Source organism: Athene noctua, chromosome 3, assembly GCF_965140245.1.
Source record: "Athene noctua chromosome 3, bAthNoc1.hap1.1, whole genome shotgun sequence".
NCBI lineage: Eukaryota > Metazoa > Chordata > Aves > Strigiformes > Strigidae > Athene > Athene noctua.
Window position 1 is genome coordinate 13,197,329 of NC_134039.1, and position 24,518 is coordinate 13,221,846.

At 43.5% G+C, this 24,518-nt stretch overlaps 2 protein-coding genes across 5 annotated transcripts in view; both read right to left on the reverse strand.

Moving 5' to 3' along the window:
• The window catches only part of BRAF (B-Raf proto-oncogene, serine/threonine kinase), a 90,587-nt gene extending 85,158 nt beyond the window's left edge, over nucleotides 1-5,429 (reverse strand). For 2 of the 3 annotated variants that reach the window (XM_074902007.1, XM_074902006.1), the window contains exon 1: nucleotides 5,153-5,429. In XM_074902007.1, the coding sequence (XP_074758108.1) occupies nucleotides 5,153-5,293 (141 nt within the window). In that variant the 5' untranslated portion in view covers nucleotides 5,294-5,429. Of the gene's footprint in view, nucleotides 1-4,452; nucleotides 4,558-5,152 lie in introns of those variants that run through there. The other variant, XM_074902008.1, reaches the window with a different exon arrangement.
• Nucleotides 5,430-17,561: 12,132 nt separating this feature from the next.
• On the reverse strand, nucleotides 17,562-23,172 carry MRPS33 (mitochondrial ribosomal protein S33). 2 transcript variants are annotated; one of them, XM_074902019.1, is made up of 3 exons: nucleotides 21,978-22,451; nucleotides 19,684-19,939; nucleotides 17,562-17,955 (listed from the first exon to the last, which is right to left on the reverse strand). In XM_074902019.1, the coding sequence occupies exons 2-3, from the start codon at nucleotides 19,896-19,898 to the stop codon at nucleotides 17,850-17,852; spliced, it is 321 nt and encodes a 106-aa protein (XP_074758120.1). In that variant the 5' UTR covers nucleotides 19,899-19,939; nucleotides 21,978-22,451; the 3' UTR covers nucleotides 17,562-17,849. The 2 variants fall into 2 exon arrangements, with proteins under 2 accessions (XP_074758120.1, XP_074758119.1); XM_074902018.1 differs by lacking the exon at nucleotides 21,978-22,451 and adding an exon at nucleotides 23,116-23,172 and having other exon boundaries at nucleotides 17,563-17,955.
• Between the last annotated feature and the right edge of the window lie 1,346 nt (nucleotides 23,173-24,518).

Sequence of the window (24,518 nt, forward strand, 5' to 3'; positions counted from 1 at the left end):
AATTTCTTAAATATCCCACTAAATTCAAGTATTTCAAGGTTGTGTTCTAATGCTCGATCTACCTTGCCACAAATAAATCATAAAAAGCCTAAGGAAAAAAAAGACGAGAGGTTACCAAAGTCATTGTCTTTTCTAGACCTGGGTCAACTTTCCCCCATCACTCCTGACACATGTTTGCCTCTAGAGGTGACAATCTATTAATGGACATCTTATAAATAAGTTAGAAAATCTATTTTCACGCTTCACTATAGCTAGTCATAAAGAAAAAGGTCAAATAGTAACACGAAGCCATCTCCTCTGCTAACATTTAAACTCACTACTTCTGGCAGTAATCACCACAAGTCTGGAGAACAAGCTATTTGCATTCTTCTTTGCATCAGATCTGACAATTTGCACTTATTTTTTAAACACCCTCAGGTTCTTTTTAGTCTTTCCTCAAAGCTCTGACCTCCTAGACTTCAGATCACCATCGTTCTTCTCTGGACTTTCCTCAGCTAGACCATGTATCTTGTGAAGCTGTGACCCAAGGTCAGACATGGCATTCAGCTAAGGCCATTCGTGTGCTATGCAAAACAAAAGGATGATTTCACTTATCTTTTGAGATCTACTCCAGCAGAACATTAGCTGGATATGAAGCATCTTTCCTGTAGCTAAAGTTTAACTTGTCCTCACAACTAAATAGGATGTCATTCCTAAACTATAAAGTTAGCTCAATCACTGAACACAAATGCACTGAAACGTAACTGAGAGTCAACTAAACTTATTCCCCAAATTACAAAAGCTATGAAGTAAAAAAAATGCTTATATTGTTTCAACTTTCCAAGTAACACTTTTAATTGTAAACTCTTCAGAGAGACAGAAACCTAAAAGGAAAGTTATTCTAATTCCCAGCATGATAGGTTCCTTAAATGTTACAGCAACTAAACGCACCCCAGCTTTTCTTGGTGCACTATGTTAAAAAACAACTTTTAATAATGTAACAATAAAATATAACTTTTCTTGTTCTTCTATTTTATGAGAACCCACCACTTACCTCATAAGGTTAAAAGTGCCTTTTCATTCTATGCATTTTATTATTCTTCTTAAATCTGTTTTATAAGATTAAGGTTTCTAAATATATAACTAATATTCACACAGGATAAACTCCAGCATTGCCACCTATAAAACGATTGACCATCCAGCAGCTCAAGCCCTCACTTCACAACCTTCAAAGTAATTTTTGCTTCCAAAGAGCAGTTCAAGGCACAAAGCTCCAAGTACAGAAAATCCCATTTGAATTATTTAATATTGGTGTAAATAATCTCTAGCAACAAGAACTAAGCCTTTCCTCCCAGCTGTCACACACCCCTTACTTCTTATATCAACAACCCTGTTATACTCTAAAAACCTTCCATCCAAACAATCTCTTGTCCTGAGAATTCATCCTGGGGAAGAAGCCAACTTACGTGCCTCTGTACACCAGCACTTATCCTAGGCCTCCCAACTTCCGCAACTGAATGATGAGCGGAAGAAAAAAATTTCTGCAAAATTTGCTTTTCCCTAACCCTTTTCAAATCCTTACGCCTCCATGAAGTACCCATTTCCTAAATGTACTATGTGAGTGCATATGCAGTTACTCTTACTAATCTTGAATTTTAACACAGAAAAAAATGCTTTAGCAATTATTATACTTTCACATAATAACATCATTATTAGAAGATTTTTAACATCAGCAGTTATGCCACTGAGGCAACTTCTGAAGAACTACATTCATTATTTGATTAAAAACTGACCATGAGTTGAACAACGTGGCTTAACCTTGTTTTTCAAAACCCCAACCCTTGAATTCGTAAGCAACACTGATGCAGTTTTAACCAACACAGAAGCACTCGATTACAACCTTGATCCAGAATACTTCCTTTACCAGAGGGTTCCAACTTACAAGTCTCTCAGAGATTCACAGAATCATCTAGCTTGGAAAAGACCTTGAAGATCATCTAGTCCAACCATCAACCTAATACTGACAGTTCTCAACTACACCATATCCCTAAGCACTATGTCGACCCTACTCTTAAACACCTCCAGGGAACACCCACCTCCCTGGGCAGCCCATTCCAACGCCTAACAACCCGTTCTGTACAGAAATGCTTCCTAATATCCAGTCTAAACCTTCCCTGGTGCAACTTGAGGCCATTACCTCTTGTCCTATCGCTTTTTACTTGGTTAAAGAGACTCATCCCCCCTCTCTATAACCTCCTTTCAGGTAGCTGTAGAGGGTGATGAGGTCTCCCCTCAGCCTCCACTTGTCCAGACTAAACCCCCCCAGTTCCCTCAGCCGCTCCTTGTACGACCTGTGCTCCAGACCCTGCACCAGCTTCGTTGCCCTTCTCTGGACACGCTCGAGTCATTCAATGTCCTTTTTGTAGTGAGGGGCCCAAAACTGAACACAGTAATCGAGGTGCAGCCTCACCAGTGCTGAGTACAGGAGTATTCTTGTTGTATACTCCACTTAAAACTAGAAACTGAGTATAGAACTCAAGGTTTTTCTTCTGGGAATTGGGACAGCAGTTCCAAAAAGATTACAGGGAACTAAAACTTTCCACGTTATCATCTCACTAAAAGTGAGGTTATGCTCCTTGATGGGCTTCCACTGCAAGGTTACTTTTAAAGCTTAGATTCATCCTTGACTTGAAGGAATGAAACAAAACACTAAAACACGTACTTGCATTAGAGCTATGAGTCAGTTAGAAGCACTTCAGTATTTTTCTGACTTAAGTCACTTTGAATTTGCCTTACACTTTATGTTGGCTTGTTTTAGTATTAAGGATAGTTTCCATTTTAACTGTATCAGCAATTTTTTGGTCTTGAACTTTATTAAAAGTAAAGGTTTAGATGAAGTAATAGGTGTTCTTACACAGTAAAAAAAGAAATAATTACTTATACCTTGCTTAAGAACTAGCTAACTAAAGAACAAAACCACATGAGAAAATAAAAACTCTAGCACCAGCTCTGCCTTAGACATGTGTGTTTCAGTATTTCCAATGAATAAGAAGTTTGCTTTTAAATAATGCAATACCCCCACACACTTCCGAACCTTGAATATATGCACCCATGTTTGCAACACACCAAGCTCTCTGCCTGGCAGGTGTTCCAGATACCAGACTGCTTCTCTCTTTCCCTCTGCCATGTAGAGATGTATTCAGGGTGGGGGGAGAAGAAGTTACAATATGTAATTTCTCATTTGAAGTTAAATCTAACAACTGACACAGGCTAAAACATTTTTGAAGTTCAAGTGACTTACAGCAGTTCTGCAAATACTCCCCTTGGTGCCAAAATGGATTTTTTAAAATTCTTGCCTCCTGCCACTGCTTTCCACTCTCCTTTCTCATGCACCTCAGTTTATTTACCCAACTCAACTATATTGATATTACTGTTTCTAGGGCCACAACATAAACCAGGTATTGAAATAATTCTGCAGGGTTTTTTAGTGGCAGAAATAACTGAGAAATTCAGTTCCATGCACAGCTGTACCAGCACAATCTGGTGATCAAAGTCATCGAGAAGCTTTTTAACCTCATTTTGCTGCCAAAAGAAAGCATTTGTTCAACCCCACTCTTTAGGTATTTAGGTTTCTAGACCAGCTGAGGGTTTCTCCTTACTCAGGAAAGTTAAGACTGGACTTGCATTACCCAAAGCATTTAATCACCCTGTCGGTTAGGTGTAAAATACATGTACACTACTGAGTTTTACCTGCCTTCAGCAAGTAAGCCAGTAGCACCTTAAGATGAGGAAATCAATCTCGCCTCTCATTAGCATCGATAGGGGTAGACTCCCTCCCTATTTCTACTTTCAGGTCATCTACCCAGCATGAGTTCCAGCACTTGTCAAACTTCTCAACTCATCAATTCTGCTGTAATCCACCACACTACTGATAAATAACACAGATAAAAAGATAGCCTTTTTCCGGTGAGTTGGGAGTCAAACTGGACCCCTCCATGAGCTGATGATCCAAGCCAGTTCACTTTCCCTACTGAAGGTGCTCTTCCCCCAGGGCCGTGAGGAGCCATTACCTGGTGGGCTCGGCACCTCCCAGGGCCACAAGCCTCTGCTCACAGAGGAGAGGTCCTGTACCGATTACACAGACATGCTGGGGAGAGCTGGGCTGAAATGATCTTCTGCAACTAACACTCAAAGCAAGAAGGCCGAGCTTCTGGCATCTGTATTTACCTCCAGAACACACCTGATGCATGACATTTGGCAATTCGTTCTGACTTCAAAGCCTACAGTATTTGGATCGTCAAAACACCTTGAGGTTGCTACGGCACATTTCATTGTACCTTCCAAAAACATTTCAGAAACGTTAGCAACTTACACTTTAACCCTAGCAAAACAGGTAGTACCACTCGCTCTCCGTGGGATTGGGAAGTTAAGTAACATGCCCCAAAACACAGGAAGTATGTAAGAAACACAAACCAGAGGCCCGACATCCTCAGTGCCTGCACAGTGCCCTGTCCGTTAACATTTCCTCAGAGTCCTCGCGTAGGAACGGTGAGCCAGGCCAACAGCCACAGAAGGAACCCTACCCAACCCTGCTTTTAATATGCGTTTCGAGTGTTTCCAAACCATCGGGGGAAACCGATTACAAAAGCCCCACACAAAAGCTCTGCCGGCCAGAGCCACCCGCTAACAGCCATCTGACAGCGGGGGCACGGAGCGGGGCTCGTCTGAAACCGGACCGCGACCGCCGCCCCTCCCCAGCCGGAGCGCGGCGGGGCGGGGGAAGCCCCGGCCCCCGGCCCCGCGCGGCCCCGGGCGCGCCGCCTCCTCCCGGCGGCACGGGCCGCCCCCGGGACAGAGCGGGCCCGGGCCACGGGCGCTGCCTGCGAGCACCGGGGGGTGCGCGGCGGGAGCGAGGCCGCGGAGAGGCGCGGAACCTCCCCGCCCCGACACTGCATCACCGGCGGCGGCTGGAGAGAGCGGCGCCCCCGCCGCCGGAGGGGGGGGGGGGGAGGAGGCCGGGGCCTCCCCGGCGCGGGGATTCCCGCCGCCGCCGGCCCCGGCGAGCCCCGCGTCGCCGCCGTCGCCCAGGCCGGGCCCGCCGGCGGCCCCCGGGCGCGGGGGCGTGATCGGCGGCGGGAGGTGGGCGGCCGCCGCAGCCGCCGAGTGGCCTCACCTCCTCCGGGATGGCCGGGTCGCCGCCGCCGCTGCCCCCCGCGTAGCAGGCGCCGAGCGCGGGCGGCGGCGGCTCGGGCTCCATGTCCCCGTTGAAGAGCGAGGCCCCCTCCGCGCTGCTGCCGCTGCTCAGCGCCGCCATCTTGGATCGAAGCGCCGGGGCGAGGGAGGGGGAGGGGGGAGCCGCGTCCCCGCCGCCGGGACGCCCCCAGCCGCGACCCGTAGTGGGAGGGGGGGAGGGGGCGAGCGCAGATCCCGGCCAGCTCCCAGCGGCCCGCGCCGCCGGCACGTCACGCCCGGCCCGTGACGTCACCCAGAATCGCCGCCGCGGCCACTGCGCATGAGCCGCCTGACGTCATCGGGAAACACCCTGACGTCACGGCGCGACCACCCGTCGCCCTGGGAACTCAAACGTGGGCTGCGGCCCCGCCTCCTCGCCGCGGCCCCGCCCCCCGCCGCCTCGGCGCCCCCTGGCGGGGCGGTAGCGCGGCCGGTGGTGCACGGGGCCGGGCCCGGCGCGCTGGGGGCCGGTGGCGCGGGCGGGCCCGGCGGAGGCCGGAGGAGCCCGCCCAGAGCCGCCTTGGCGGGGCGTGGGGGCGAGCACCGAGGGCCAGAGCGCCTGCGGCGGGCTGCCAGCACTGCCCCGGCCTGCGGGTCCTTCCCAGCGGCGGCCTCGGGGACAGCGCGGGGAACCCCGCCAGCTGCGGGTGGAATGAAACCGGGACTGAGGTGCCGGCGGGATTAAAATGAGAAACAAATGGGACCGTACGTGCTGTGTGAGCTAACGGTGTGCTGGAACAGGAGCGCGGTGAAGAGCCAGGGGCGGAAAGGGACCCTTTACTGGTTTGACGTCATTTGGCAAACAATAGTGTGGTGGCTTTGAGGTAGATCTTTATAAACAGGTACCACGACGCAATGACAGAGATACTTCCAAACCCCACATTTTCATCTGAAAATGATGTACTTACCCTAGTTATAACTACAATAATTGATTGCTAGAATGGATAAAACGTCCTTATTTTTTCTATTGACGGCATTTGGGCCTTGAGCCACCGCAGGCCGGTGCTTTATTTACACAGGGTGCTTCAGGCGAGGGCAGGGTCTGGACGTGAGCTCAGCATCCTTCTCAGTAACGCCTCCCTTATCATCTGGCCAGCTTTGTCCGAGCTGGAGGTCTGGGAGCAGATGCTTGTTTCCAAATACGATCGTCCAGCCTGTCTGCACGATGGGACATCCACCTCCTTCCCCGAAAGTCTGGCTTACCAGGGGAAGAAAAAGGTGGGCTCACACAGCGGGACCTGCCGGGCTTCTGTCCTCTGGTGTGAATGACAGAGGAAGCAAGGTGGTGGGTATGGTGCATTGGGAAATACTGCTCTCTCCAGCTCAGAAGCGAAGAGGAGCTGGAGCCAGCAGCCACCGCTGCCCCCCAAAGCCTGCTCCCCCCAAGTCCCCAGTGCCTGTGGCCATCTTCCCCCAAAGTGGCAGAGTGCTCCCATCTAAAGTAAAAACAGACCTGCATCATATCCCTGTATGCCACACCCATCGAAATGCTGCTTACATGTATAAAGCATTCATTAAATCAGGTATTTTAAGTTGCTTTCTTGCTGAAAAGGCCTTTATGATAAATACCAGATTGATAACAGTATTTTAATGCATCGCAAAGAAAATCTAACATATCAGAAAACCAGCAGGATTTCAGAGAAGGTAAAGGCTGTTCTATCATAACCTGATATGTTTTATGGTAGTCAATTAAAATACTAAGTTGAAACATGCAAGTGCAAACATACTTATCTTTGTTTCACTGCAGTTGTGAATACATAACCATACAACCTCTTAATGTAATAATCCCGATGATAGATTTCAGGTTTATATTTCACCTTTCACACTGGGGCCATCGGTGTGTAAAAGCATCTCAGATTCAGTTCAATACTGGCAGTGCTGTAACTGATAAATAAATGCAACATCAATTTACTGTATGGACACAGCAAAACCACAATGGAGTCAGGAATACCAGACGCTGTGTTATGAAGGGAAGGAACTTTGGGCATGAATTTAGCTGAAGGTCTTTTCTGTGGAGAGCTACACAGCATTAAACACCTTCTGAATACACATGAGAAATAAGCAAAATAATCTAATTAATATTTAAATGGATTTTAATTTATTATTTGACAGGCTATGCTTTCCTGAGATAGGAGCCTAGGTTTTCCTACAATTGGTGGCCAGCAGTGTAGTCAACAAAAAGACTGCACAAATACATAAGATGTACAATGTACAAACTAAGCAGCTCGCCAAGTTTAGACATTTTCTCTAATAGCCACATTAATGAAGAGGATAATTATCAGCAATTCCTGCTATGCGATGGGAATGTGTAATGGTAGTGAAAAATACACACAGACTCTGGAAAATAACTCATGCTGAGGACTAAATGCTAGGACAAATTTCTCTGATCTTTGAAGAAAAAGGTGGCAGAGGTAATATGAGATGGCTCTACCAGCACACGGCCTATTGTAGAAAAGCCAGCAGAGTAATATGGGTTAACAAACAGAGAAAGTCCATTCGTTTCAATGAAATTTATGCCAAGGGGTAATTTAGTCTCAGTGACAGAACGTAGTCATAGCCATTGTTTTATTCCCCAAGCAATTTATGACCAGGGCATAAATCTAGCAGTGGAATTAGTAGAATACTATCAGTCTGTAAATTGTAATCTTTCTCAATGTATTTAGTAATCTTGCATGCCTTTGTTCTCGAGCTTCTAATTTTTTCAGATTTTCATTCACATAAAATATATTTCCTAGACTTCCTTACTACGTTTGATGTACCGCCCGAAGAGTTGCAATTCTAAGCCCTAATAGTGACAACTGATGACCAAAACTGGGCACACAGCAGTTACCACCTGAAATACATGAGTTAAAAAATCAGCGTTCCACCTAAAATAAAGAACAGAATACTGTTTGAAAAGATAGTTGTGCAGGAAAGAGACAGAAATCTACTCTTTATGCTATACTTTCCTCTTGTTTGGGGGAATCCACACCTAGTGATAAGTGGAATTTCCTACTCCTTCACGTGATGGAAGATAAATCATTATTACCTATAACTATTTCTTGGTGATATGAAATCCTAGCTACTGATAACTGATATCATCAACATCTTTCACAGAGACTAGTTTTCACTATCAACATAGGTCAAAATCAAACTTATAACAGAGATATGAAAGTCTGGTTTCTGCTATCAAATCCTTAAGCTACTCGGAGCACTGGCTGGTTGATTCCCACAATGCAGCACAGCCAGTTTATCTGGTACTGCAGCAGGTAATGCATACTTGTAAACACAAAACCTGCCACCTCCCATCAAACTCTTAGTTATGCACTGGGGTTATGATCCTCCTCAGAATTTTTTTACTTTAATTCAGATCAGAAAACACGTCCAGCTCTTAAAGACTCTTCAGCTAGATTGCCCACCACCAGAACATATGTCTAATCTCATCAACACCTGAACTTCAAGAGAACAATGTCTTAATGAGTCATTAAAAAAAATTATATGGCTACCTGACAGCAACTGTCTCCTTGTGATCATTTGAACTTTATCCTTTCCTCCCAAAAAAGAATTAATCCTAGCGAGATGCTCCAAAAGAAGAATGTCCAAATGGTCTCATTTATGATGTTCTTTCAATAGAAGATATTATGTCAAAAAACCCCAGCCTTTCAGTTTCTTAATCAAAAAAACACCTTAATTTGCATATTGATATGATAATAGAAACTGATTTCTTACAGCGGTGTGAAAATTCGACTCATCTTCAACTCTGAATGTCTAAAGTGCCCTTAAAATTTGCCCAGATTTCCCAAAACTGCTTAGCCTTTTCATACACTGAAAAGACAGTATTTGTCCCATACATTGTAGCATTTGCACTTGGCCCATGTTCATTTGAAAATGCTGGATTAAATTCTGCCCCATGAGAAAATAGTTACAGATCTTCTAAAGTATATTAAAATATACATATTGCTTTTAAATGTTGTAGTATGAAGTGAAAGTGCACAACGTAAAGTATCTAAGGGAATGGTATGGTTTATATATCAGATTAATCCTCAAACATAACAGCAGAAATACAGATGTTGATGGAACACAGATACAAATGACAACAGTCATGTTCCCTGTTTTCTTAGCCAGAAAACATAAAGCAGAACAAAACTTAGGCTGCTGTCCAGAATGCAGTCATTTTCTGATTACTGGTCAGAATAATACATACTTAAAAAAATTACTTCGCTCTCCAGGAAAAGAATAAATATATTTTCTGAGGGAAGAACCCAGACTTTTTTTTAAAGTTCCTTTTAACGCATTTAGGAGAGTAATAGGTTTATTATTGCACTCACTTTAAGATATACTATCTTTTCATATTTCTAGGGATCACTGTCTGATTGCTCCAATGTGAAGCTATGACACAATAGAAAAAGCAAGGCTGCTTTTTTTTTGTTTTGTTTTTAAACTATTCCTGTACAGATCATATGTATTTTTTCCTTTGGTAGCTTCCTGAGAACTTCTAGTTCAGGAGATAAACCATTCTGTGACACTGCTGAACCTGAAACATTCATACCTTCAGTGAGAAATTAGGTAATGTTCAGGTAGTGATTTGAACCTGACAGCTGAACAATCTCATCCATGTTACTTTTTAGTTGCTGGAGACTTCATAGCTCTTTGCCTTCAAGTTAAATACACGAGCACAAGTGATGAGAATGGATGGAGACTAGGAGAAAAAAGGAGGTAGGCAAAAAAGAAGGAAATGTGAATCCACCAGGTTCTTAACTCAGTTTTCATGCTACCATTCCAAGCAATGTTGATCTAGCAAACTTTCTTTTATATATAAATAATAACGTATCTGGATTTTTTTTGCAGTGCTACTAGAAATATTTACATAGTTTTCATTTGGGTCAAGGATTCAATTTATTTTAGACCAATTATTTACAAAACTGTTGCTCATCTCTCCCTAAACCACAGCCTAAACCTTCCAAAAGTAAAAAGCAACACATTTTCCTTTGGAGGCAGTGTGTGGGAGGCAAGGAGCAGGAAAGGTAATGGGACTGGGACGTGGGAGTGACTTTGCATACAGGTCCCTTCCATACCCTGCACGTTGTTCGGCATCACAAGAACAAAATGCTAACCTGTTTCCTTCCTTGTCTGAGCAGTGGCTTCGGGGTTCAGCAATGTATGTCCTGCATCGCAGCACTCTGCCTCTCTCTCTGCTGGCCTCCTGCTTTCACTCATGTACTAGCATGGGAAGCTGAGAAAACTATGTTTTATTGAACAGTAGTGTAAATACTGACAGGTGTGGCATATAAGGGACCATCAAGAGAGAGCATGAGCCTTGAAATCACTATTAAGAGAATAGAAGTAGCAGCCAGTGGAAAAGGAGGGGGAGGGATAAGGCAGAAGATTAGATGGAGAGGGAACATAGTAGAAGTAGACAATGGAGGAGAAGATGTGGCTCTGCTAAGAAACAAGAAGCAGATGAAAACAGGGAAACAAAGGAGTCAGGAGCACTTATTTTCCTGCCTGATGTACTTTACTGACACCAGGACTAAATCTCCCATTTAAGAAGATTGGTCAAGACCCTCCTTAGCATCCCTCATTATAGCTTTAATGAATTCAGCTTGTTCGGATATCTGATTTCCAAGTCCTTTGTGTTGGATAGTGATAAGGTGATCACCTTTAAGGACTAAATAGTATTAGATTCCTCACATTATAATGTGAACAATCACATTTCATAACTCAAACCCATCCCATTTAGGCACAAAAAAAATTTTACATGATTGAGTTCCAAGAAAAGACAGGAAAGGAGGCCACCTCAAACAAGTTATTTTGCTGTTCAGAAAACGACTGTTCAATTATGTTCCAGTCTTAGGATTTTGCTTCATATTATCCAGGCTAGCTGATCTTCCTCTGGCCTGAATGCCTGCTGTAATTTGATTCTCCAGCACTTTACAGACAGGTTGGTAACTCTCTACATCTGTGATCTAATCACAGTTTAGATAGTAACTGCACCTTTCAGTTTCTAGCCTCCTCACTGAGCATAAAAAGTCCATTAGGGTTGGTATTGGCCCAACGTAAGGAAACTTTAAGAGTCCAAAAAGGCTAAATCAATAATATGAACCAAATGCAGAAACCACAGCTTTGACGTGGGACAGAGAGAACATGGTGACTGATCATGGGTTTTCAGGGCAGTACCCCACACTGATGGAGTTTTAAGAGTTACTGTTCTTCAGTGATAGGTCAAATTGGATGGATAACCTTGTTAAATGAATGCTTATATTGTAATATACCTATATACACCCTATACATTTAAACGTAAGTGTCTTTTGCTGAGAGTTGCTATCACAGTTCATAATCCATCCTCATCTTTTAATCCTCACTCCCACCAAGACAACGCAAGCCTTACAGACGTTTTGTCTCTCATGAAGAGGCAAGCTGCCTGCCAAGCATGTTGGAATTAGGACAATCTCTGAACCATGCTGCTGTGTTCTCATCGTTCTTGCAAGTATTCACTTGGCCAAAGGCAAATTTTCTGGTGCAGTGGTCAATGGCCTCTCAATGTTTTTGATGCTGTGGACTGGTTGAAGCTTGCGGTTATGCTAAGGCCCTCAAACATGGTTATTCCTTTCTAATGTAATATGACTTCTCTCTCCAGAAGACACATATGTTTTGGTAAATGAACACAATTTCTGTTACCCTCCTCCGGGAGAATTCTGCAAGGCTCCAGCTTAGATCTTCGTTTTATCTTATTTTTAAGTGGTTTGCATGCCTAGTCAATACTCTCTGTCCTCAGAGGGCATTAATGTTTGTTAATAAACTTGATGATGCTCTCAAACAACTTGCGTTTGAAAATACAGAAACACATCACACTGTTGGCTGTACTGGTGTCAGGCAATGGAGCAGTATTTTGGCAAACATCACAGCACATAAGCAGGATGACTAAGTGCAAAAGCAGAAAAATAAAGAGGCTGCAGTGTTACTTTCTAGTTGAGAGGAACAATTCTGACACTCCCTAGCCTAATTGATACTTTCTGGCTTATGCTGCTCGTTCAAAAAGCATTTGTGAAGTTTAGAACAATGCTTACCTGCACATCAGTTGCACCAAACAGACCCAGGACGGACAGCCAAGAAATAACACATGCTGCCTCACACGCAGCCAGAGTATCAATCGCTTCCCATCCGCTCATGCAAGAAATGTTGTCTGTCTAGGTGGCATCTGCACTGCTTCATTCACAGGCTCCTCTCCAATATAAATATGCCAGTTTGGACAAGCCAGCTGAATACTGCTTTATGTTGGAGGCTTCATGTAAATGCTCCTATGCCTATAAACTAAATATAATACTAAGTAACATCAGCTGAAGCATCAGTCATATCTCTTTATTTAGATAAAAAGCCAGCATAAACTCTGACATAATGGAAATAATTAAAAAACCAAAAGCAAAACCCAAACTTCTTGTTAACTAGCCAGCTTAATACTGAATGCAATACTCTTTCGCATCATCTCTGTCACTGCCAGCTGCTCCCCCAGAAATACTCTGAGCAGCATCTTGAAGCTGCCTGTCTCACACACAGGCTCCTTCGCATGCAACTATAGAAATTAGAAATGCTGCACCTTGTCAATGATAGTTGCTGATTGCAAATAGAACAGCATCACCCAGATGTCAGCACACCACACGTCAGACTGTACTGCTCCAGTCTACCAGTGGATGAGGCTTTCTTTAAGCCACCTGCAGCTCTCTTCTCTGTGGAAACCAACACATGGTACCCAGACAGCCTAATATTATTCTAAACAACACTCAGTATCCCTGGGGAAGCAGCTATTGCATGCACAGGCGTGACAGAGTCTCTAGAAAAATGTTGTTTCATCTGTCCTGAAGAGACCACTGTCAGTCAAAGGCTAAAGGGATCTATAACTCTGTATGCCGGCATTGGATTTACCTAGATGTTATTCAGAGGTAAAGCCCATTGATACTGGTTGGATATACTCAATATTCACATAGCTTCTAAGGCAAGACCACTTCTGGAGGTGTGTGAATCTGGAATTGTACTTTAGACATGCACTTTTGAAAGCTGGGGGCCAAGTGACCCCATTCATTTTTATCCAGGCAAGACTGCAGTGGAAACTGAGGAATGTGATGCATTTGCAATTACATAGTTGCAGTGACACAACATGGCATGTGGCAGTAGAATGGGTTTTTGGCTTTCTGGACCTCAGGTGGTTTTTGTTTCTAATACCACTAAAAGCCTATTTACTGAAGCAGCCTGTAAGGCAAACATCAGACCTGCAGAAACAACAACTGAAATGGGAGAGACCCTCTGAACTCCATGAATTATTTACAAACAGCTTTAGGAGCCCTGGGATGAAGTAAAGTACTTTCAAGCATAGACAAAAAAACCTAATGGATATAAAAATCCTTTTGTAGCTCTTGGTGAGATTTCTTTTCACAGACCTAACTATGATATGAGCAAATGTATGAGGTCATCCAGTCTGCCGCCTCCTCTTCCAGGAGAGAAGTGGTCCCAGTGCAATGTTTTATAACACTTGGCTCAGCCTAGCTCTGCCCAACTCAGACAACAGAAGCCAAACCCACTTCTTGGGAATCGTCTCAATTTTTCTAAGTATTTCACTTTGTGGAATTTCCCCCAGTACAATTTAATGCAGTATGCATAAAGAGACTTTGACGTTATGGTTGTTATCCTGTTGATTTCATATTTATCCCCCTTAGACAACCCTTAATATTTTCTCAGCCATCATGGTGGCAACATCCCTCTAACATCTGTCTACAGTCATGTTCCTCACCATTTGGGCACACTATAGCTCTGCTCTGCTGTAACTGAGCCTTCACAAGCAAATTCCTTCAGATGTTTTCATGTCTGTTCCTTCCTCTCTGTACTCAAGACACTATCATCACACTCAAGGAAAAGGACAATAAAAAGTGATGAGAAAGAAGTGAAAAGACTAAAATGCCTTTCTTCATGCTACTCCAGATGTGCAGGCACAGAAAGATCCATTCTGTGTCCGACCCACACTCATCATTTAAGTTTTACCTCTAGGATTTATGGTAAGGGTATTGTTTTCATTTCTGCTTCCTATTATATGCCTAATAAATCCTTTGTTTTTAAAATTATTATTATAACCTTTGAATTTTTCCATTGTTGTTGGGACAGTGAAAGGAAATGATGCTGCCCCTAGAAGAGATTAAACAGGAAGAGTTCCTGTTCTCATGTCTCAATATCAAGATGACAGAGAACATCCCCTTGAATGATTTTGTTTCCGGGATCTAATACCAAATGATTGTTCAAGAAGTGTCACAATCAAACAGTTACAAAGGAGAACTGAGTTTAAAGGAATCAATCTGAGATCCCAAAGCACTTGTTTTCTTTGCATATTATTCTTTGTGCTTTAAAAGAAAGAAACCCCATACAAAATACAGTTATTTGCTCATCAAAACAGCCTTTCATATTTGTAAAGCTTTACCAAAACGTTTCAAATGAACTTTGTTGATTGTTGTTTTTAAAATTATTCTAAAATTGCCTTCAAAGTGGTAGAGGAATATGTACACAAGTAATTTCAAATTTCCAAAATAATTACAGTTTAAGAAATATCCGTATTTTTTTTAAAGGGATTTTTACTTTCTGACCAAATAAAGATTTTTTCAGCATTTGAAATCTCTAACATCTCAAACAGAACAGTGAACACAGTAACTTACCACAGCTTATTTTATATGTTAAAAATGTCATCAACTGTTGCATACAATCATCTCTCTGAAATAAAGCTCTGAAATATGTGGAGGTACAAGTCCTACCATATCCACACTAAGCTGCTCTTTACACAAGGTTCTTCTGAGCTAAATTCCCATCCTAGAAGCAGCTTACCCTCATGACACTATTCACTAAGTGATCATTATTCTGATTTTACTCTTGAGGAAACGTAGACAAGTAAGACAAAGTATTTTGTCTAAAATCATAGAGTAACTCAGGTGCATTTCACTGAACTATGTAATCACAGCGCATTGCTTTAGTAAGTAGAACTCTTCCATAGAGAAGCTTTTTTCAAGTTAATACTTTCCTGAGTTAAGCACATATATTTTAACACACTGGTACCTTTGCCAGAAAGCTTTTTTTCCTTCCACCATTACAAAGTATTGTCACATGCAAGTGAACTTCTGCCTGTCTGCAGGACTTTCTGTAATAAGAGGTCTAGCAAGAGCTGCACTACCTGTAAGATATATACAGCAACTAGGTCAGGCTGTTTACAGAATAGCTAGTGATTATCAAGACAGTACTCAGCAGCTATGACTATATTATACCAGAGTATAATTACAGACAGACATAGTTAAAGCACTGTAAAATAAGTAAGCAGTGGCACTTAATAAAGCTGTTCAGGATTGGGAAGAGGTTAGGGTTTTGACTCTCAGTCCCTCAGAGACTAATCAAGATTCTAATCAAGAATCATCCATCTAAACATCTGCTGGGGACAGTCACCTCACACCTTTGGGGAAAAGAGTGGATTTTGTAACAAAACACAGCACTTTGAATGGTGAAAATAAAAATTGCAGGAGAAAGACAGAAATAAAAATCTAATTGAGCTTGGTTACTTGTACATAAAGTAGATATGCCACTATGCCAATAGCTGTATAAAGTGTAAGTGTTCCCATCCTTACCTCTCAGAATATGGCAGAAACTTTCCTTCTCCTCCTAAATACACATACTGCATTAATACCTGGCATGACATTTCAGGATTGACTTCCAATTTGTCTATAGACCCTGTGATTAACAAAACATGGTCTTCTTCAGGCAATGTCTATTCCTAAATGACAGAGCACAGGTTAGAAGGGAGGTAGGAAAGTGCCTATTTCTATCCCAGCTATGGAGAAGGCTGCATTCTCTGGTACAAAGTAGTTATGCTAACACTCCCAGCAAGAAATGCATTACCCTAATACTAGGATATCTTTCAATAATGGCTGAATCATCGTTATTTTACAGTGAAGTCTCAGAGCAAGGGAAACAGCCATTTTTGAGAAGACCTAATTCTAGCCAATGAGTACAACAGAAGCAACCGAGCAACTACATCCCTCACAGCCAGAAACACAGTGTCAGGCAGCAGCAGTCTTCCTACTCCAGCAGTTCCCTCTCCTACCTAGTATGTGGCTCCATGCTGCTCTTCTTCCTGAAGTGGAATTCAAGGGAATGAGACCGCCTCCCCCGGCTGCATGCAAGTACTTCTCAGAGGGCCCATCACAGTCTCTGTAGAGTCCAGTACCAGACAGATCACAACCCACAGACAACACATAGAGTTCTAAAATGCTGTAGGCATGTTAGAGTTGAGCAAAAGCTGTGAATTACTAAAAGGATTTATCATGCTACTACAGAGAAGACATCTATTAGCTTCCATAGCATTTTGTTGATTGTGGTAAGAACTCAGGTGTTTCTCCCACAACACTGCTCTCCTAAAAAAACTAGGTAACTGTAAGGATACTGAACAAGAACACAGCTCACCAGAAACACTTTTAATACAATCAGCACCTCTTCAGTTAATAACCTTGGTGAAGTACAGTTGTTGAGCTGTTACAAACTTATGTAGATCCACTGATATCAGTGATCAGACAGATCCCTTCAAATACACTTAAATTTGAACAAGCTTGGCTTAGAAATGCCAGTAGGTTCGCACTGCTCCTAACCTCAGAATGCCTCTATATGCAAAATCAAAGCATACCCCAAGCTGACTGTGCAAATACTTTCTGCTCCAGTCACTCTACATTTTTAATAGCTCTCCTTTACTACTTCAGGGATGTTCCTCTAAGCTTACATCATCTGGAAATTAAAAGATGCTATTTCAGGGTACACCCAGTCAAGACACACATGGCCGGGCAGAGCAGCACAGCTGCATTCTGTACCTTCTATTCCCTGACAGGGACTGACAGCCAAGAATGCAGATCTATGCAATCATTAATATTAACACTGAAGGAGCCTAGTGATAAAACCACATACTGAACACCAGTAAAAGTGTTCATCACCTTATGAAGTATTTCATACATCTCCTCCAGGCAAGCAAAATAAATTCAAAACGTTTCTATTACAGTAATTAAATATTGTATATTAATTAGTAGGGGGGTCTCAAACTGGAAAACAGTTTGAGCCTTCATATTGCAGCCTATTCTGCTGCAGTATCTAAGTATTCAGAGTACCATGACAGTGCTGTGGGCTGGCAATGGACCATGAAGTATTGTCCAGTGCAAAATGCGGAACAGATTCTAAAAGCAACTTAAAAAAAATTAAAAATTTAAAAAACAGCTACCTGAAGTTAACCTCATTATAACAGGCAAGATGACAAGCAGCAGTAGAAGAAAACAATTTTCCAGATCCAGAAAAACTGAAATAGTTACAGATGTTTGCAAGAAAAACACTGAGCACTTTTTATTTTTCATTGTTTTTACTACTTGGGTAAGAGAGGGCTCTGACAAATGAACGTGCTACAATATACAGTCTATTTAAACTACAGAAGTTCAAAACCAATAAAACCAAAGACCAAAGTGCACTTCTGAGGTGGACTCCAGTATTTCACAGTGTGTTTCTTGTGCTCCACATGCAGCTCACATGCCAAGACCTCTCCAGCTGGGAACAGAAAGCTCTTCTCCAGCATTTCCACAGTAGTTCATTATATTGTCCAAGTGGCACTATTTCTTCTTGAGAGCTCTCTTTCCTTCCCCCTTCTTTGGTTTTTCCTTCCCACGGAGCTTTTTCATTCTCCTCATCTCCTCCTTAAAGTCCTGATGCTCATCCCTAGATGGGGGAGGAAGGAAAAAAGTTTATTTCTCGGAATACCTGGATGTGGAAGGTTCTTCGAACTGTATGATAATGAAAAAAAACAACCCTCGAACGTTTTTTTAACACTGAAGTCCATATTGAAACTTACAGCAATGTATTCAATGTTGCTGCTAGCAGTAATTCTGGACTGAATAACATCAAAGATTTCCTCTGGTACTTTCAGAACTAACAAGGTTGCCCTTTTCAGCAACAAATGGCATGTCCATATATATTATTTCCATTGCATTTATTGATCCACTGTGTTTAAATGAGCAGTAAAATATAAAAATCAGCAAGAGACAAGAACAAGAATTTCCCCCTTATCTAGCTCAGCAGTCTAGCAACAGCACATTGTGTTTCTGTGCTAGATACTGAGTTCAGGTCATTAGCTTCTAAGAAAACAGGGGCATGCTGAGCAATAATTACAGTACATGACACTGCTCTCAGGTGACTTCAAGGATGAGTTATGAAGAAAGCATCAGCTACTGGTAGAATCTTAACAGGAGAATAAAATAGGAAGGAGGATAAAGGGCCTGGCAGAGGTAATGAATCCTCAATAACGTTCTAATAAATTCTGTTTAATCTCTGCCCCGTATTCTTCAGTGCAAAGGTACTTTTCCAAAGTCGCAACTGCATCCTAAGCGGCCTAAGATTGCTGCACCGCTATTTTTAAACACAACTTTCCTAAAGAAACAAAAAGCTTGCGATTGTTATCAGGCTCTATTAGTCTATGACTCTTCATTACGCATCTCTGACCAGCAAACCGGATCCTCTACAAGCTCTCTGTACACAGAACAGCTAGAGAAGGAACTTGAGATTAGAAGGGGAAGAAGAGTAAAGAACTTTATCATATCATTGAGGCTTGCTGTGTCAACATAAAGCTATTCTAGAAAGTTTGCACATGCACCTAAACCAAGAGCATCCCAGATGCAATCCTTGCTGGCTAGTACTGTGATACAAGCAACAGCAATTAACTTATTAACCTGTTTTAACTTTGCAGGGTTAGCAGCCTCAATTTTCAGGGATTTCTTCACTGCTACCTGACCTAAGTCAAAGAACTACATTTGACTCCTATTGATGTTCTTTAGCAGTGCAGTTTTTCCTACTCCAGACTGTGGAAATTCACTTAGAAATCAGACAACTGGGTTGGATGAAACTGGAATTAACAAGGCTTTTTAAACCACATTTAAATTTCATTTAACTTAATTTATTTTAAAGGATAAAAAGCCCCTCCAGCCTAACAGAGACTTTCCTTCTCTTCTAAATTTCACTTATTAGCTGTTGAATGATTGAGGAATATATGGTAAGACTGTCTCAGTGCAATTTTTGTGTTAAGGTAACCACCTTTTTGTAGTACATTCTGTTGCCATATTCAGAATTACACACTCATCTCTTGTCTATGAGAAAGCTCTCTTCCCTTCCCCACAAAGCCAAAGCAAGAACGATTTAATATATGACTGCTTGCCCATAACTACACCTGAAGTCTTTCTCACTGAAGGTAAAAGTTACTTAGAGAGTACTCACTTATTTTACTCTCCTTGCCCTCAGTGCAACAATCAAGTGCGTATTTCCATATGCACCATACTCTGAACTAAACCTTTTTCCATGTTCCTCTTTTCTTTCAGGAAAAAAACTGTACCAAAACTCACAGTCACCCCTTTCCCATCTCCAGTTCTGCTCCCACCCTATAAATACAAAGATTACCTGTAGAGACCCAAGTAACGGAGTTGCCTCGTGAGGGCATAGTAGGTGTTGTGCGGAGGATACCAGCTGTAGACCTCCTTCCGCTTGGCCAAAGGCTGCTCACTGAATAACTTCACTACTTTCATTGATTTTGAGTCAGTTGGCCTGACAACTTCTCCAAATATCTGAGCACTCAGCCGGGCCATTCGAAGGGCATAACTGGAAACATTGGACATCTCCCAAGGAAGAATGGCCACACATAGACAGACCAACCTTCCTGCAAAAAGAAACACAAAAGAGCCACAACTCTTAAGACGACTGAGTATTGCAAGCTATCCCAGAATTAAGGCAAACAAAACAACTCATTGTACTCTGATCACACATTTGAAGTCATGCATTCCTTACATGAAATCAGTCTAATTCTTAATGCATAATCCTGCATATAAAGAATGCCTACACTAATTCAGGTATAATTATCAGCCTAACTAGGACACTGCTGACAGCAGTACAGACTAAAAAAGTACCTACACTGAACCACAATTTACCATGTCTAGTTTATTAGCAGGTCGCACTCAGCTTAAGGCTGGCTTTAAACTCCAGTCACAGGAACAATTACAGTGTGAACTCTACCAAAAAACGGTGCCCACTGCAATACCTCTGACTTCTACACAAGCACAGGCAAAGACACCACTTAAATGCAGGAAGCAACCTGGAAGTTTTTCTCGCCCTATTTAAAACATTATATGAACACTGTTACAGTTCATCTAGCAAAAAACAGCCTATTAAGTGTAAAAATAAATAAATCATCTTTATATGAATCACATAACTCTTTCCTGTATCAGCTACCTTCCCTCGACCATTTCCACCAGCTTTTTCTCCACTCTCTTTTCAGTCTCTCCTGATATCTTTCTTAAGAGAGGAAAGAAATAATTTCCCCACACTAGATTATTTTTTTCTAAGAAAATGCCACATCAGCAGCTTCCTGTTCTTTATCAGCTGTCTCCCACCTAGACACCTCTGCAACAAAAAAGCTCTGAGGACAAAACCATTGTTATTAAGCCAGAGACAACATCCACACTGTTAAAGAAGTGCGGAGGAGGGTTTTCTCTCAGCTTTCCTACCCCACCCCATTTTTTGTCTTCTTTGCATCTTTATTCTTTCTTTGTAGAATGGGATATAATAGACAAGAACAAGAGTCCCATAATCCTGTATTTGAAGCTATATGTTGCCTTCACAGAATCATCTAGGTTGGAAAGGACCCTGGAGATCATCCAGTCCAACCATTCACCTAGCACAGTTCCCACCTACAGCATATCCTTAAGCTCTAAATCGACCCTACTCTTGAACACCTCCAGGGATGGGGACTCCACCACCTCCCTGGGCAGCCCATTCCAACGCCTAACAACCCCTTCTGGAAAGAAATGCTTCCTAATATCTATCCTGAACTTTCCCTGGTGCAACTTGAGGCCATTCCCTCTTGTCCTGTCGCTTTCTACTAGGTTAAAGAGACTCATCCCCAGCTCTCTGCAGCTGCCTTTCAGGGAGCTGTAGAGGGTGATGAGGTCTCCCCTCAGCCTCCTCTTCTCCAGACTAAACAATCCCAGTTCCCTCAGCCACTCCTCATAGGACATGTGTTCCAGACCCTGCACCAGCTTCGTTGCCCTTCTCTGGACACGTTCGAGTCATTCGATGTCCTTTTTGTAGTGAGGGGCCCAAAACTGAACACAGGAATCAAGGTGCAGCCTCACCAGTGCCGAGTACAGGGGCAAGATCACTTCCCTGTCCCTGCTGGCCACACTAATCCTGATACAAGCCAGGATGCCATTGGCCTTCTTGGCCACCTGGGCACACTGCTGGCTCATAGCACAGCCTTATACTGTGTCTTTTTGAATAAATGATGACATGAGTCTCCAGAGAAATTAAGCAGAGTTCGTTCAAGTACACAAAACTCACATTAAAGTTTAAAGTTCTTTTTTAAAGAAGTATTGCACAGCTGATTCCAGAAGATGAGCATGAAAAATTCAAGAGCGTAGAGCAGGGACAGAGTAACTAGCAGGACAGGGCTAAGTCCATTTTAGTATGGTAACAGGGAGACTGTGGTTTAATAACACAAATCTGAAGCACTCGTAACCTCACTCACATATGTCTGCCCACCAGAGAACCTGATGTACAACTGCCTACTTTGATTTACTCTTGTTAGCAAAGCACAAGAAAGGAAGCAGGAAAAAAATCTAACATGAACATAATACAAGTAAGTATTCTGAGTCAAAGGCAATAATGGAAAGAGTAACAAAAGGGAAGGCAAAGTGTCAGACCTCAAGCTAAGGCAGCAGGCCTAGTGTCAGAAGACAGAAGCTCTTAAATGATCCTAGGGCAGAACATCAACTTGAGCATCTGTTACATGGGGGAATGGTCACTATGTTTTGCCAAATCACCCATTTCAGAACAGCCAGTCCCAATTCCTACATTCAGAGATAAAGCAACAAATCGTCCCCAAAACTTTTCATCACATCATCACTCTGAAAACATGACCAGCCTCAAATCAAACACGCAACTCGATTGTTCTCTTCCAACTGCAGCCTTAAAACAAAAATACCTTTAGCTCCTAAGGAATGCAAACCAGTGGTCTGAGGAACCTGCTTTTCACTTCAGAATCGCTAATCTAAATAGCCCAAGCCAAAGCTGGAGACCTCAATTAATCTTTGCCAGCCTAAGCACATTTGAGAGATGAGAAAGGTGAAGGCCACAAACTCCCACATGCCTATTTCAGGGCAACCTCCGATTCTGTGAGATGCTACCAGTTTTGTTGTCACTTACAGTGATGATATTTTCATGAGAACACATTGGTAACTAACACACCTAAAACAAAAGCCAAACCACCATGTGGTGCTGCTTCTTCACCTGCTACCCAAGGCCTTGCTTTCCTGTCCTAGGCCAGGGCTTTTCTTCCTGCTCCGCTAGACTGTCTCAGACCCTTTCCTTCTCAATCAGCATATGCCAGGAGCACTTTCTGTTTCCATAATTACTTTTGATTTTCCCGTGAGCACACGGGGAATACAGGGCTACCCGGAGCCACCGCCCGGCCAGAGGGGCACCCGAGCCAGGCACGGCCCAGCGCAGCCCTCCAGCAAGCCCCCGCCGCCTTGCTTCCCTCCAGGGGGCCAAGCGCGGAAACCCACCCGCCAGCTCCACCCGCACCTCCCGGTAACCGCCACCACCGGCTCTCCGGGGACAGAGGCCCGCGATACCCGCCCGACAAGCCCCAGCGGGGCCAGGGGGCCCGCCCCAGAGCCCGGGAGGCAGCGCAGGCTCGCCCGAACCCCGCCAAGGAGCCCATTTCCCCGCCTCCCGCTCGCGGCCCCGCTCCCCCGGCCAAGGCGGGGAGGGCGGACAGCCGTGCCCCCGGCTGCCGCTCCCCGCTCCGCCCGACCCCCGGCAGCGCCCCGGGCTGACCCGCGGGCAGTGCGGCGCGGCGCGGTGCGGCACGGCCGGAAGGCGGCGGGGAGAGTGTCTGCGCATGCGCGGGGGCTGCGCGGCGGGTGACGCGGCGCTGTCAGGGGCGGGGCGGCGGCTGCGGGGCGGCTGTGGGCGCCCGGTCCGCCCGGCGCCCGCCTGCCCCAGCGGGACCGGTCTCATTTTTCCCGGCACCGAGCGGTGTCTTTGTCGGGGTGCCGGAGGCGGGGCAGGTCCCTTGCCCACGCCTGGTGGTCACTCGCCGTCGTGCCCCCAGACCTGGGCCGTGGCCCGGGGGAGTAGGGGGATGCGGCGGGAAACCCCGGAGGCGTGAGGCCGGACCTTCAGGCCCACTTCACGTGAGCTGTCCCTGTGCTGGATTTACGCTAATTTTTAATTGATTCAGAGTCTGCAAACATCTGAGTAAATGACAATTACGTGCTTACATCGGTAAGCCAAATGTGTAATGCCATCAAAGAATGAAATTGGGTTTGGCTGGCCAGATCTGTTTTCTCGAAGAGTGGATATTGACTGGCATAAAATACAGTGTTTGTCCTTCCTTGATTATTTTTCTGTCACCTTTTCCATGCTTGCCCAGGGCAGATCAGCCTTGAAGCCTAGGCACCTTGGTCACCCCTCTTTTTGAACATTGTCGTGATCTTCAGTAATTTCCTTCATAACCCAAGATTCATTAAATGTTAACATTCCTGGGATTTCTTTAGCCAGTTCTTCAAAGATTGTTACCCAGAAGTTTTCTAGACAGCCTAATTTTAAAATGTTTGTTCTAGTAGATGCTGTTCACTGTCTTCATTACTCACTAATAAAGTGCCTCTTCCTTAGTCTAGGGAGGGAATAGAAGTTTTTACCATTTCTGCCACTTCTATGCTATTTTACCATCTCTAGTCATACACCTTGGCACTGTTGCACTCCACGTTTTACTCTCTGTAGTCACATCAGTCATGCATTTTCTGTGGTCTTAATTTTTTGTATATTCAAGAACATTTTTTCCTATATATTTGCCTTTCCACGTTGTTCTATACTGTGCTTTTAACTTCTAAGTGTTTTCTTCACTCTGCTGATGAGCCAAAACTGTCATTCAGCAAAACTAGCTAGTTTGTTAATAATGCAATCATGACTTTTAGGCTGTGGAGTAAGATCATAAGAATTTCTATCTCTATGTTTGAATCTTATTTTTCTCATAATTTCTCTCATCTTGATGGAGATAGTTAGAAGCATCTCTATGTGTGTAGGAGAGTATTTCCCTGGCTGGGACTGTCAGTTTTTGCTTATTATAATCAAATTGTGATTGCTGGCTCCTAAGCAACCACCACTTTTTTGTCCCGTGATTAAACTGTTTAAACGTTATGAGTTCCAAAACACTTATTCCATATAGACCGGGATAA